Source organism: Natator depressus, chromosome 2 (assembly GCF_965152275.1).
Source record: "Natator depressus isolate rNatDep1 chromosome 2, rNatDep2.hap1, whole genome shotgun sequence".
Classification (NCBI taxonomy): Eukaryota; Metazoa; Chordata; order Testudines; family Cheloniidae; genus Natator; species Natator depressus.
Genome location: NC_134235.1, coordinates 80572041 through 80587647, shown reverse-complemented (window position 1 = coordinate 80587647; position 15607 = coordinate 80572041). Strand labels below are relative to the sequence as shown.

The 15607-nt window shown below is 43.5% G+C and overlaps 1 protein-coding gene across 1 annotated transcript in view; it reads left to right on the top strand.

The window, feature by feature from the left end:
- GREB1L (GREB1 like retinoic acid receptor coactivator) overlaps positions 1-15607 on the top strand; it is a 231082-nt gene that overhangs the window by 195874 nt on the left and 19601 nt on the right. The window contains exons 22-31 of the mRNA XM_074944514.1: positions 1019-1134; positions 1554-1798; positions 3395-3954; positions 4455-4557; positions 7141-7296; positions 7499-7638; positions 9282-9443; positions 9756-9963; positions 12362-12527; positions 13708-13935. Of these exons, the coding sequence (XP_074800615.1) occupies positions 1019-1134; positions 1554-1798; positions 3395-3954; positions 4455-4557; positions 7141-7296; positions 7499-7638; positions 9282-9443; positions 9756-9963; positions 12362-12527; positions 13708-13935 (2084 nt within the window). The remainder of the gene's footprint in view (positions 1-1018; positions 1135-1553; positions 1799-3394; positions 3955-4454; positions 4558-7140; positions 7297-7498; positions 7639-9281; positions 9444-9755; positions 9964-12361; positions 12528-13707; positions 13936-15607) is intronic.

The following is a 15607-nucleotide window of genomic DNA, read 5'->3' as shown; positions in this document are numbered from 1 at the left end:
TATAAAAACTTTATGCTAGGTTTTACTTTTGGCCTGGCTTCCTTTTAAACCGTTGCTTTAAAGTTGTAAAGCCTATATGGCCACATCCGGCCTCCATCCTCAAGAGGTTCAGGGCACACAGTATGCAGCAGAACCAACAAGCTTCTGCTGCATGATGTGAAGCGAGATCCTGGGAGGCTGCACCCAATACACATAATAGAGCTATGCTCTGCGGGGATCATTGTGCCCCATTTTACACAGGGATTGGGGGATGAGCGGAGCTGGGGCTGAAACTACCAGCCATTTCACTCTGTGGAGGGGAGAGTGTGAAGCCCAGAAGGCTCAGCCATGAAGTGATCCACATGTGAGGATTCTTTGCCCCGGAGTCCATGCATAAAATCTAGGATTTACCCCTTAGGGGAACTTATATCGGCATAGCTACGTCTCTTAGGGGTGTATAAAAGAACATGCTGACCGAGTGTAGACAGTGCTAGGTTGACAGAATAATTTTTGTCGACCTACATACCATATCTTGGAGAGGTGGATTACTTATGCTGATGGGAGAACCCCTCCCATCAGCATAGGTAGTGTCCATGCTAAAGCAGTACAGTGGCTGCAGCTGTAACACTGTAGTGTTTGTATAGACGAGCCTTTAGTGTACCTGTGTTCCCTTAAGTAGAAGAGTAAAGCAAAAATTGAAGTAGTTCTTAATCCTTTTTTCATACAGTAGGGGAAATTATTCCCCTTGGCCATAAACTGCTTTCAGACATCTTATGTCTGTTCAAAAAAGAAATCTAAGACAGATGCCACACCCAGGTATACTTTACTAACTCAGTAACATGCCCTTGGTTATGCTTTTATTGCTTTGCTGGCAGTTGGCTACCATGCAAAATCCATAATTGCCCTTAGATTGTCCCCCCTGTTGGATGTTGATATAATGAATAATGTGCAGAGAACAAAAATAGGACCCCCAGTACTGGGTTAAAATTAAAGTTTAAAAAATGGAACCCAGACTTGATTTAATATTCTCTTTTTGCAGGCTTGGAGGGGAAATGAACAGGAGGATTGGGTCCCTCGTACCTATCAGGATTTAGAAGGCCTGCCTTGTATTGTTATCCTGACTGGCAAGGACACTCTAGGAGAAACTTTCCCTAGGTACTGTTTGAACTGTTGTACAGTGCAAATGTCTGAAAAACAATCAACATGTTTGTAAGAACAACTGTAAAACTTTCAGCTTCTGACTGGAAATAACAATCTTGCTGTTAATGTTGCATGAAAGATACTGTTTTAGAAGACTTTCTTTTTGGTAAAGTGTTTCCTTGGTGAAAAGAAAAAATGGCTTTGTGAAAGATAAAGTACTAGTGGGAGGTTCTACATTGTATAATGAACTGAACAGCTATATTAAGTATCAAGGAACATAGCTCATGTGCTGAGTATTTTAAACTAATCATATTTCCAGTGATTAATGGAATTGCAAATAGACATTGTATAAGCTGTTTACAATTAATACCGAGAGTGACTCTTTGAAGGCCAGAAAATATAAAACATCATCTTTCTTGGGTTTGTTTCTCTAGGTCATTGAAATACTGCGACCTCCGACTTATTGACTCAAGCTATTTAACTCGCACTGCCTTAGAGCAAGAAGTAGGTCTCGCATGCTGCTATGTCTCAAAGGGGGCAATTCGAGGGTCTGTTGTAGCTCTTGACCTGAGTGAGAAGGAGCACGAGAAGGCTAATATTAGTGAGAATGACTCTGATGAACTGTTGATAGACTTGGAGAGACCTCAGAGTAACAGCAGTGCGGTCACTGGAACCTCAGGTCAGTCATTGCTTTTACACTTGCTCTGGAGCATAATGCTTGACCTACATTTTGTAAGAATTTGAACACAAACATTGAAGCATCAAGTAAAATGTCAGCGATTAGCTGCGTTTGATTTCAGATTAGAGAATAAAGACATGGTTTGCAACATCTTACATACCTGAGTATTTCAAGTCTCATGCCACATCACACTGAAAGGCCCCTCTGTGTTCTCCCAGGCTTTCCCTGACTAGGGTGAGGGGAAGGGACTAGGTTGGGAAGTTCAGTTAATGTAGCCTTGTGAGCCAGTTGTGATTATTTTAAATATAATTTTACTTGTCGCTACACCTTGAGCTTTGGGGGAATCTGAAGATCTTAAACATCCAAATAAATAAATAAAATTACCAGTGTAAAATATTAGGAATATCACAGTGTTCAATAACTGTGAGGATGTAGCTGTGTGCTACAAAGGATGGACATTTGCTTGTTTAGAGCATCAGAACATTTAGAGTTGGCCCTGAATATAGGCACAAGGTACAGGGATCCTTCCCTCTTACAGTTTGGATGATGGATATGTGATGCTGTGTATAAACCCTGCACTGACAGGCAAGGGGCTAGGCAGGCTCTGTGCTAAGGTAACCCCACCTCTCTGGCCCTGCCAAATCATGCATGGTAGGGAACAAAGCTTTAAAAGGAGGAAGGTGCAGTCAGCAAGAGGGAAGCCCTGAGAAGGGAGTGGCTCCTGAAGCAGAAGAAGGAACTTCCATGCTAGAGATTCCCGAGCTCTGTGAGGAGTCCAATGAACCCAGAGGTAAGCCCAGTTAGGGAGAAACTGACCTGGCTACCTGCCCGTAAAGACTCCAGTAAAGCTCCAATGGCCCTTTTTGCTTTTTGTTGATCCCAGGAGGGACTTGTTCTGAGTCTGAACTTTTGCTTTTACCCACCCTTAACAAAGCAGGTAAGGGTGATGCCCACTCCAAGGACTAAGAGGCTCAGGCCTGAACTGGGCCAACCCTGTGGAGGTAACTGCGTGTGGCCAGAGGCCTCAACCCAGCTAGGGGAGGCACTCCAAAGAATCGTTTTACTGGGTGAAATTTAGAAACTTTTCCCAGGGCAAAATCTCAACCCTCCCTACCATGTGTCCTTCTACTGCCATCCCCTTCTCCCTCCCTCTCCCTATCAGTTTTCCTGCCTTTAGTCTGTTAAGTGGGGCCTTTGCCAACTATTGTCTTCCCCACATATGCTAACTTTAAGGCTCCCTTACCTTTTCTAGTCCCAAAATGTGAACACGGCCCATAGGAGAGAATTTATTCTGGTGTTAAGAAGGCAGTGCTACTGATACCTTTGACTTGGTAGAAGGGTTTTTTCCCTTGGTTATGGTGAAGATATATAGGTCCAGATTCTTCAGCTGAGGCATAACCCTGTAATTCTGTTGACTTCAGTAGAGTTACATGAACTTCAACCGGTAGAGGATTTCTAGGCACCATAGTGTTTGCTGAACAGAAATATTTGCAATCTTAAAGTTGCATCAGACAGCATTCACACCTTAGCTGTATTTGCTAAGCAGTCTCAATGGGTTTTTTGTTTGTTTGTTTATTTCCTGCTTTATTCCACCAGGTTCAATAGCTGAAAATGGCGTGAGCTCCTCCAGTGCTGCAGACAAATCTCAGAAGCAACCAGCGTCCCTTAACTTTCAGAATGTGGCAGTTAGTTCAGTTGATGAAGGTACTTATCCAAGATTCACTGCTGGAGAGACCTTAAAACAAGAATGTGACTCTCTGGGTAACCAGATGGCAAGCAGCACCACTTCTAAATTATCATCTTCGTCTGTAGCCCGGACATTCCGGTGGCCCAGCCAGTCTGTGAAGGAGTGCGAGACCCTGCATGCAGCACTGCCACGCATTGTCATCTTGTCTAAAGCTGCCTATTGTCTCCTTGGCTCACAGAAAAGTGGGCACTTGCCTTCCTCGTCTTCTCTTCTGCCGCATGCTGATGTGTCTTGGCTGAGCTCTTTGAGACCTTTGCTTCCCAAAGACATGAACGGTGAGGAGCAGTCTCGCTATTACAGGCAATGGACCACAGCCAGGCAACACCATGTAGATTACAGCAATCAGAGCGAAAGTGCAGGCTCTAGGAGTTTTCACCCGCGACGGCTGCTTCTGACAGGACCCCCACAGGTAAGAGAGCTGTCCCCATCTTGGCTAGTCATGTTAGTATAGAGTTTTAGGGAAGGCGAAGAGAGCCAAAGTTAGCTAAAAACCGAGGGCATTGTTTTAGTCTTTAAAAGTCAAGACACAAGCAGCGGTGGTTCCCAAGGCTGCTTTCCGGGGCATGCATTTGGACTTATCCTCTAAACGATGCTTTCATATCTGCTCACAAGCCATGGCTGGCATAAAGCTACGTTAAAAGGATCAAATAGAGAAATGGTTAACTGCTATCCCATTGAAGTCAGCGGGATTGCGCCAGGGTAAATGAGAGGAGAATTTGTCCCACTGTTGATGGTGTATTAATGCTATAGGTTGGCATGTATTCCTGTTTGGCAGTGTCTTATCAGAATTGACCCAGGACTGGAATAGCAAAACAGGAGGAAACAACCCAAACACATCTGTCTAAAATGTAACCCAGCTTTAATACTAGATTTTCTGAGAGTTGGTTTTGTTTTGTTTTTTTGCTTCAGGTGGGAAAAACTGGCTCTTACTTGCAGTTTCTTAGGATTCTCTTTCGCATGCTGATCAGATTACTGGAGGTAGATGTGTATGATGAAGAAGAGATTAATGCCAGTAAGTACTAAGTAGTAGTTCTCAGTACCTCATGTGCATAAATTCTCTTTAATAAAATAGAATGGAGCTGCTATAAGGTGGGTGCATAACTGGTTGGAAAACCATTCCCAGAGAGCAGTTATCAGTGGTTCACAGTCAAGCTAGAAGGGCATATCAAGTGGGGTCTCTCAGGGATCAGTCAACGGTGTAACACTGTTGCAAAAAACCCAAACATCATTCTGGGATGTGTTAGCACAGTGGTCTCCAACCTTTTTATGCACTAGATAACTTTTTGAATTTAAGTGCAACCCAGGTCCTACCCCACCCCTTCCCCGAGGCCCTGCCCTGCTTACTCCATCCCCCCTCCCTCCGTCACTCGGCTCTCTCCATCCTCGTTCAGTTCTCCGTTCCCGGCCAATGGGAACTGCAGGGGCAGTGCTTGCAGGCAGTAGCAGGGTGTGATGATCCCTGCCGCCCCATCCAGGGGCCTCGGGTGTGCTGGCTGCTTCCGGGAGCGGTGTGGGGCCGGGGCAGGCAGGGAGCCTGTCTTAAACCCGCTGTGCTGCTGGACTTTTAGCGGCCGGAGATCGCGATCTACCGGTTGATGACCACTGTGTTAGCAGGAGTGTTGTAAACAAGACAAAAGAAGTATTTCTTCTGCTCTACTTCATGCTGATTAAGCTTCAAATGGAGTATTGTGTCCAGTTCTGGGCACCACATTTTAGGAAAGATATGGATCAACTGGAAAAAGTTCAGAGAAGAGCAACAAAAATGATTAAAGGTCTAGAAAACATGGCCTATGAGGAAAGATTGAAAAAATTGTTTGTTTAGTTTGGAGAAGAGAAGACTGAGAGGGGACATAACAGTTTTCGTGTACGTAAAAGGTTGTTAAAAGGAGGAGGGAGAAAAATTGTTCTTCTTAACCTCTGAGGATAGGACAAGAAGCAATGGGCTTAAATTGCAGCAAGGGCGGTTTAGACTGGACATTAGGAAAAACTTCCTAACTGTCAGGATAGTTAAGCACTGGAATAAATTGCCTAGGGAAGTTGTGGAATCTCCGTCATTGGAGATTTTAAAGAGCAGGTTCGAGTAGACAAACACCTGTCACGGATGGTCTAGATAATACTTAGTTCTGCCTTGATTGTAGGGGACTGGACCTCTAGAGGTCCCTTTCAGTTCCACAGTTCTACAATTCTGTGAAAAGAAAATTAGAGAGACATGGTGGGTGAGGTAATATCTTTTATTGGACCAGTTTCTGTTGGTGAGAAAGACAAGTTTTCAGGCTTACACAGAGCTCTTCTTTAGGTCAACAGAAGATGGTTCAATAAAAGGTACTACCTCACCTACCTTATCTCTCTAATATCCCGGGACCAACATGGCTACGACAACACTGCATAAAATAAAACTACAGTTTCTTGGGAGCATAAAGGCATTTTGTACATTAAAACTGGCATTATCGTGTTACTGGTGTGTCATTTTAACTTGTATGTTAATATGTAGCTAGATTTCCGGCAGGTCTCTAAACATACTCTTCTCTTTTATTATGCTAGATATAATTTTAAATGGATCAACTGAACACTTCTTTATGTAGAAAAGCTACATCTGGACAACATTGCAAAGGCAAAATAGATCAAAGTCATGAAGAGGCTGGATTTGTCTATTATGTCCATACCTACTGTTTTTTAAAGTATTTTTCTTTCTTTCCTTCATTCTCTGTCTTTGTTTTCTTTTAAGCAATCAAGCTCAATTAAATAATGCAGCTTTTTCCTCTGCAACTTTGCTATTGTTGATGGATTTTGTTATAAATTAGACACCAAATTCCTAGGAGAGGTTGCGTAACGTCATGAGTTTACAAGTTTTGTGTTGGGGGAACAAATGGTAATGAGAAACTCTGTTGACTATCAGGTGACACAAATCCATTAATAATTTTCATATTGTAGGAACTAGACTGCGGAAGTATGAACCTATTTAAAGAAACAAGTTCTATTTAGGATATTAATTTATGTAGTGAATAACAAACAAAGTTGTGGTTATGGGACATCCCCTTGGGTGTCTCCTGACGTGTAAGCCTTAACACCAATGTACCAGCACTCAAAAAGTGTAGTTCTCTACTAACCACTCAACAGAGTAAGGTTTGATTCTGCTCAGAAACTGGTATAATTGAGTTTAAAAAAAATTGTAGTGCCCAATAGTTTGGAGATTTTGGGGCATGGTTGTCCCCTGATTACATGAGAAGGAAAGATAGAAGCTGATGACTAAATCAAAGAGAGGCTGGAGAATTAACTATATCTCCTGGACAGAGACCACTCTTAATTTTGTCATCCTTATTCAAAACCTAGATGCCGTAGGGATAGGTACTTCAGAAATTCTGGTGGGTGAAAGTAATGGAAGTCTTGACATTGAGATTCAGACCTGCTTAGTTTCCAAGCAATTTTCATTTTTTTGAAATGGCTTAGTCTGAGTTAATATTTTAGTTTTTGTTTGTATGTTTGACATAGAAACTTCTTCCATTTTTGAATCCCTGTTCAATTGCACAAACATACAGACATCAAAGAAACATATTTCACATGCTCTCTTCCATTGCTTACCCAAAATGTGTTCCAGATTCTACAGAAAGTAGTGAGATCACGCAGTCTAGCAATGACCACTGGCCTGACATAGAGATCTTCAGTAAAATAACTTTTGACCTGAGTGTGCATGATACCAAGTATGGTTCTATGAGTCCAGTGTACACAGAACAATTGTCAAGAGTAAAACAAGGTCAGTAAAGTTCTTTCCATTTTCCTGCTTAGAACAAGAGATTTTACATTGGCTTGACTGGGCATAATGCTCAGGAAAGGTCTAACCTACAAAACACTATAGATGTGCTCAGTTTTTCTCTAAAGTGGTTACAGAATTACATTTTATCTGCATGTTTGTTGGCTGTCTTAAAATTCATGTCATTTATCTTCTTTGTACACAGAAGCAAGCAAAGAAACCAAAGTTGGGGAGCCCAGAAAGAGAGAGACAGTGTCCATGATGTTGACAAAATATTCAGCTTATAATACATTTCACCACTGTGAGCAGTGCCATCAGTACATGGATATTAATCCTGCAGCACAGGTTAGTGTCTCAGTGATGGGACTAGCTGCACCTTTAACCCCTCTGTGATCTTTCAGAGTGCACCCCCACAAGTATTAAGCCTTGGGCCTTAACCTTTCCTGCGGTAGAATCATGTGATTCTCCTGCTTTCAGACCAGGCCCTAGGTTACAGTCCCCTATGGATCAACTGAAGTTATTCAGCAGATGTATCTGAGCTTGGCACTTACAGTTCTTCCCTTTGGGAATCTGTGGTGAATAGAGTGACCAGACAGCCTTTTCAAAACAAAATATTGTTTAATCATAACAGTAGGACTAAACCATATGAGAAGAGAAAAAACAGTATTGATACAACAAAAGGTCTACGTGCCTGGCTAAGTCATGCCACCTGCTGTGTGCCTGCAGTCAAAGCAGCTGTATGCTCAGTCAGGTATTTGCTTATGCAAATAAAATTCATGCACCTAAATGCCAGTTTGTGCATGCCTGAATTGCACATATAGTTGTTGTGATAATTACGCACACAATAAAGAGAAGTTATTCAGCTGGCCTCACTTCAGCCCTGATTTGGCAAAGCACTTAAGTATGTGCTTAAAGTGTATGCACATGATTAAGCATTGGTTAAGTCCCATGGACTTCAGAGAGACTTAAGCCCATACTTAAAGTTCAATAAATGTTCAAGTGCTTTGCTGAATGAAACGTGAGAGAAAGTGAAACACTTATGGAGAATTTAAAATGAAGAATGAAAAGAATATTAACTCATGCGGATGATCATTTTATTGTAACAGTTCTGACTAACAGTTTAAGGAATGAGTTAAAGCCATCAATTGCTAAACAGGGAGGCATAATTTAAAATGGAAGAAGCTCACCAAGCCTTTTCTGCAGAAAGTGCTTTTAGGTTTACTCCTTTGCTTTTCAGACAACTTGTAGCAGACTGATGTAGTTCATAATTTCTAGTTGATTACAAGGTAGGAAGGGTTCCCTTGACTGCACCCTAACTAGCTTGGAATATGTGGATATATTGTATATAAATTGTAATGTGTTCTGTTGGGGTGTTTACAGTACTGACCTGTTGTGATTTTCTGAAGTTTCATCATATTGTGAAACTGGCAGTAATTTAAAGGTAATCTATTTTACATACCTGTGTAATGTGAATCCCAAAGATTTTCTGAAAGCTTGGCCTTTTACATATTTTGTGATAGAAACATGTTCTGTAGGCTATATGTTTATAAGAAGCATGTATAGGCCTGTGCCATTCACTCTCTCTCTCTCTCTCTCATGTATGTATGTGTGTATATGTTTTTGAATGTCCTGGGCAGACTTTGATAGGGTAGGTTGTTTCCTGACTCATTTTCCAGTGCTCTGTGTACATTTGTGAGTAATTTCTAACGCTGACTTCAGCAGGAGCACAATTGGGCCACAGGAAGGTGATTATATTATTAGACTGACAAGCTGCATACCTAATTAATTCTGCTGGATAAGGGGAAAATGTGACTATAACAAAGCCACCTTCAGTTACCATCGGAAAATATATTTTCCATTTGTTTCCAGCTGCTTCCATCATTTCAAAATGCAATTGAAATTGCTGTGCCACATGTTTGTGTTGGTGTGTGGCCTCTTTATCTGATTAGTGTGTTGACCATTTTCTCCTGTTATTCTCTTCAATGCAGATGACTGACTCCACCCTGCATGCGTTTACGTTCTCCTCCTCAATGTTAGGAGAAGAGGTTCAGCTTCATTTTATAATCCCCAAGTCCAAGGAGAACCACTTTGTCTTCAGCAAGCAGGGAAAGCACCTGGAAAGCATGCGTCTCCCTCTTGTGTCGGACAAGGTGGGTGTATGCCTCTTACATCCTCCTTCTGGCTGCCTACCATGAATCTAGTTGGCTTGACTGAAAAAAATCCCTATTTGTCTGATGTCTTCTCGTGACCTTTGTGTTGGACTCTCCTGAGACTGTGAGCTGCTTGGGGCAAGGACCATCCCATCTTGACTGTCTAGAAAGCAACTAGCATGTCGTAGGTGCTACAATAAATAATAATAAAAATAAATGTTACTTGAGCTATTCTGTTTTTTCCGATGGAAAGAGTCAATCAGGACCGAACTGTCTTTCTAGAGTTTAACCATTTCCTGTTTGATCTTTCAGCAGAATTTGAATGCAGTAAAGAGTCCTATCTTCACTCCTTCAAGTGGCCGCCATGAGCATGGCCTCTTGAACCTTTACCATGCTATGGAAGGCATCAGTCACCTTCACCTCCTAGTGGTCAAGGAGTATGAAATGCCACTGTACCGTAAATACTGGCCCAACCACATCATGCTGGTCCTGCCAGGCACGTTCAACAATGCTGGAGTTGGTAAGAGGCACTAAAACGATGTGTTACGTTGAAAGCAGGATTTCTCTAACTCAGAGCTCAACACCTGCAGGGCCGGTGCAACAACTAGGCGAACTAGGTGGTCGCCTAGGGCGCCAAGTGTTTGGGGGTGGCTAAAAGTGTGCTGTGGAGAGGCGGTGGAGTGGAGGTGAGCTGGGGCAGGGGGGTGCGGGGAGGGCCGCCTGGAGCAAGTAACGGGGGGCGGCAGCGCTGCACAAGGGAACTGCTTCCCGCCCCAGCTCACCTCTGCTCCGCCTCCTCCCCTGAGCACGCCGCCCCGCTCTGCTTCTCTCCCTCCCAGGCTTGTGGCGCCAAACAGCTGATTGGCGCCGCAAGCCTGGGAGGCGGGAGAAGTGGAGCGGCGGCGGCGTGCTTGGGGAGGAGTCAGAGCAGAGGTGAGCTGGGGTGGGGAGCTGCCGCACGGCTCCCCGGGCCGAGGAGAGGGAGTGAAGGAGGGGGCAGAGGGAGTTGCCGCACGGCTCCCCGGGCCGAGGGGGGGGAGGGAGGGAGGGAGCGGCGGGGAGTTGCCGCACGGGTCTCCGGGCCGAGGGAGAGGAGAGGGGAGGGGCGGCAGCAGGGAGCTGCTGCAGGGGGGTGCCTTGGGGAGCGGGGAGCTGCCACGGGCTTGGGGCAGGGGGCGTGGGCGCAAGGTGGAAGTTTCGACTAGGGCGCGAAACATCCTTGCACTGGCCCTGAACACCTGCCTCTCCTGGTCATGATCGCATAACACGTGACAACTACAGCAGTCACGTACAGATGATCGTTTAGAAAGGGATATTAGTGCAGTATTTAATATCTTTTAACTCCCTTTAATGTGATAATTGTTTTATCCTTTTTGAACACAGTTAATCTAGCTATCTGCTTCTGCTCTTCATTTCTTCTCTCCCCAGTCACACTCTTCTCTGTTCTCCTCTCTCTGTTTGCTCCTGGCACTTGCTTCTGTGCTCCCTGGGCCCTTTCTCAACCTATGTCTTTATATTTTTTCCTGTGGCCTGTTTTTTTTCGTTGCCCCTGCACATTTCCCTGCTGTTCCATTATATTCCCTCCATACTCCACAGAACCCTCTGTCCAGTTGCCTTCTTACATGGTCATTCTTAACCTGCCAGCAGCTCCTGTTCCACCAGTGATTCAGTTTCCTATTAACCAACAGCTTTTGAAATCACAGTTTGAGAACTGCTGATTTGTAGGCAAATTGCATTCATCTTTTCAGCACTGCAGCCTGAATGCCTCGTCCAGTCACTTTACAAGTGATGTCACTATTTAACAAGATGAAACTGCAGCTGTACGTTCAGGAGGGTCAATTATAGTTGAACTTTGGGTCCAATCCTATTCGAGGTTAAACTCTTCCCACAAGGGATTGAGTTCCCTCAACTCACACAAGATGAAGTCCATGGGGGTGTGTATAAGAGGCTGGGGGAGGCTACCCAAAAAGAGGCTGGCCATGCAGGTGGGCAAATGCCATGGATGCGATGTGGGTCACCTCCCTGTGGAGACTCGCTGGCCCCCTGCCTTTGGAGCACTGGAAGTGAAGCTCCCTAGAAGTAGGGGCCCACCGTGCCCGGACTGTGGCTCCGCCCCTGTTCTGCCTCTTGCCCTGAGGCCCACCATGGAGAGGAGCAGGCAGGCCTCGGGGGAAGAGGCACAGAGGAGCAGGTGCCGGGGGCACAGAGCAGTGAGCACTGGGTGGGGGGAGCTTGGAGGAAGAAGCAGAGAGGAGCGAGCGGTGGGCAGGGGGCATTGGGGAGGGGGTGAAGCAGGGGGTGAGAAGAGGTAGCGCAAGGGCAGGGCATCAGGGGAAGAGGTAGAGGGGGGGCAGGGCCACGGTCTGGTCTCCAGTGGCCCCCCAATTCTAGGGAGCTCCCGGCGCTCATGTGTAAGCCTTCCCAAACGGAAGACTCATGCGCCGCCTATGGTCAAGCCACTATCCTCTCTTGGTTCTAAGTACTCTTAAAATGCCCCATTTTTCTTGATGTCCACATGTGTAATAAAAATAGAAAAATCAACAACACTAAATCATCCTCTCTGGTTTTCCAGTGTGTTCTACCTTCCCTATATCTGTCTTTTACATAGTCCCTATCCCAAAGAGCGTATAAGCTTTCTTTTTGTAGATTGTGCAGTGCCAAACGCATTATTCGTACTAATAAATAATATTTGAAGATGCCACTTACCCCTCCTAGGTGGGCCTGGATTGGCAAATACATTTGAAAATGTACACATGCTAAGACGTGTTTCTGACCTTGTAACTTTCAAGGTGCTGTGCTGTATAATATTGGTGGCTTTCTTTTTTAATATTATATCTTTTTTTGCATGAAAACAGTAGCTGCAGTAAAGTTCTCATTAGTGTCCTACAGAAGTTGTTCTGTGCCATGTATTCTCCCAGGTGCTGCCAGATTCCTTATTAAAGAACTTTCCTACCACAATCTAGAACTAGAGAGAAACCGCTTGGAAGAACTAGGAGTCAAACGTCAGTGTGTCTGGCCGTTCATTGTTGTCATGGATGACTCTTGTGTCTTATGGAACATTCACAGTGTCCAAGAACAGTCCAGGTAAATTAACTTTTCACGAACAATGGAACAGTCAGATGGGTCCCAGCCAAAGCCACAGCCCACCCCAAACTTTTGCAGTATTCCAATCTGGATGCACACTTTGTAGCTTGCGCCCATCTCTAGCAATTGGTGATAACTAAAAAAAATGGCTGCTTAAAATAGTCAAAGCAGAATTTAAAAATTATACTCTGCTTTTCACTTAGGATATGTCTACACTGCCATCAGAGATGTGACGGCAGCACATGTAGACATGCCCGAATTAGTTGTGGTCTAGCTAGCTCAGATAATAGCAGTGAAGCCACAGCAGCACGGGCTGTACAAGCCCACCCAGGACTCCTGGGCATGTACTCAAGCAGCTAATCCAGGTGCCGCAGCTTCACTGCGATTTGTTATTTGAGCTAAGCAGGTTAAAGTTAGCTCAGGAATGTCTACAGATGCTGCAGGCACACCTCTGATTGCAGTGTAGACATACCCTTAGTAATGATTCAAAGCTGTTACTATTGTGTGCATGACATTTCAGATAACTTCACAATTAACAGTTGCATGTCATTTTGCAGACATTTTATCTCCAATTATTTCATCTCAATTAGTGTTTTCTGTCCATTAGCTAGTGTTGTGATTGACTCGATCACTTTCTCTGCTCTCTCTTGTAAAACTGATCAGTTTTTGACATAGAGTTTACCTAAGCCTTTCTATCAGTTGACTTGCCAGTGGGAAAGAACATTTTGGTTGTTTGTTTTTATCGGCTTGACTATTCTGGGGGGTTTTTTGTTTCTCAATTAAAATTCTTTATTTGGGAGTCTTAATTTTCTAGAAGGCATTATGCCATGCCACTCAATTATTTTTACCTTCTCCCACACTGCACCTTATTTAGGAAATGCCTTTCCTAAATTGATTCATAAAGCTACTTCCTTCTGCCTCTCCATATATCTCACCAGTAATACCCACCACTCTTGGAAAGTCTGTATGCTTACGATGACTGGATTGAGGGGTAGAGGTGAGGGTGGCACTTACATTAGCTATTTATAATAATGTAGATGTTCCTTCCATGTGTGTGCATGAATATACAATTATGTATTTGTACAGCACCTAGCAAAAAAGGATCCTTATCTAAACATTACACAATAATATAGTAGCAGAGATCTAAAACACATATGTGATACATGATTACATTTCATAGCCAGTCCATGGAGCCAGGGAGTACCAGTAAGAATGTGTCTTTGAAGAGTGTTCTACAGCACATTGAAGCCACACCAAAAATTGTTCATTATGCAATACTGGGTATTCAGAAATGGAACAGCAAGTTGAATTCCAGGGGATCAAAACCTTCATTCTCCAGATGCCATGTGCATGACTTCATACTGCTCAACGTAGACCTGACCCAGAACGTGCAATATGATCTAAACAGGTATGCAAAAGTGATTCAACAAATACAGTAAAAAAATCTCCCTGCCAGCTAATAGTTATGTTTCATAGCCATAGTAAAAACAGAGAGTGGTACTTTCATGGCTGTGAGGTCAGGGCCACAAAATACCACTTTAAAAAAAACACAGAATGATGTGCGCAGCATTGTAATAAGACTGCAGTATCCAAACAAACTAAAGTCAACTGTATGATTGGTTGAGTTACTTCTGATGTCACATTCGTGTTGCATCAAAATGAGCTGTTCAAAGTGAGAGTTAGCCCCCCTTCTCTCTATGACATAGGAACTGCATACAAAAAAGAAGCATGCATAGGGAACAAATGGATGTTTTGTATATGATTTTAACAAAAACCAGTCGTATGTGATTTCAAGAAATAAAACCACAAAAATCTAAAAATACAGATTATGAGTAACCGTGTTATGTTGTCATCACAAAACATCCATGCACGAACCTACTACAACATTGTGAAAGAGTGGTCACCCAGAAAGAGAGTCTGTATTAAAAGGCTAAAAGAAACATATCAAGCAGTTCTGATAACATCATGGTAACCCACAGCTGCAAAGCTACTGCACTGTAATGGGTGTGCATATTGGGTGTGGTATTGCAGGAGTTCTTTTATCTCCCAGTTCTCTGTTTATTATCAGCACCTATTCATTGACTGTGGGGTTAGGAATAAGGGAAGTGTTGGTCACTATGGCATTAGGAAACTTCACAGTCTTTCACTGGATCACAGAATTCCATTGTATAATTTCATCATGAGACATTTCCTCTAGCATTATACCGTAGGGGTGATTTAACTTTCTAATTCCAAACTCTTCATGGAGTGCTGAGTGAAAAAATGTCCTGCAATGAAACGTACCTAACAAATGACAGCACGACAGTTTGTGTATAACACGACAGGCCCCTGTATTTCATAGCTGTGTGCTGCTGGCTGTAACAGCAAGGGAACATACTGTATATTTTAAAAGCCAAATAAATCTTAGGCACAGGGTTACTTGGACAAAAATCAGGAAAGGGACTCTTCCTGTTAAGATTGGTTATTTCTTTGCCAATCAGTTAGCAACCAAGATTTTCCAGTATTATGAAGCATGGCTAGTGTAGCTCTCGGATCACTGGGAAATCCTGATTGGCCAGTGAGGTTTGTTTTCATACAGGTTTGATGTTCCATTCTAGCACTTGTTAAAGAAAAACTGTACCCCAAAACTGGAATGATTTATAATGAATTAATTTATCCCTGGGGTGGAGGAGAGAAAGGAGTGTTCTCTGTTATGGTACAAGAGGAGCAGCTGACCAAGGTTGTGAACATTTGTGATCATTCTTCCTATTCTCCATTGTGATGTGCCCTTGCATAGTGCTGATGCAATTCAGTAGGACTTAGCATTGCCCGCAGGGAAAGAAAAACAGTCAGTGCATGGAATCTAGATGCAGGGCTTCCACCTCCCCACCAGGTGCTGTTTTTATACCACGTAAGGACTCATCTGAGTGGAGACTGGAAAAATGGAGTCAGGATAGTGAGCACCAGGGTTAAGATGGAAAGAAAGACAGACTGGGAGAAAGACAGACAGTGGGTGGGTGAGGAAGGAGAGAAAAGGCCAGATTGAAGCTACAGGAGTTTAAAAAAAAAAAAAAAAACACACGCAGAGAAGACCTAAAATA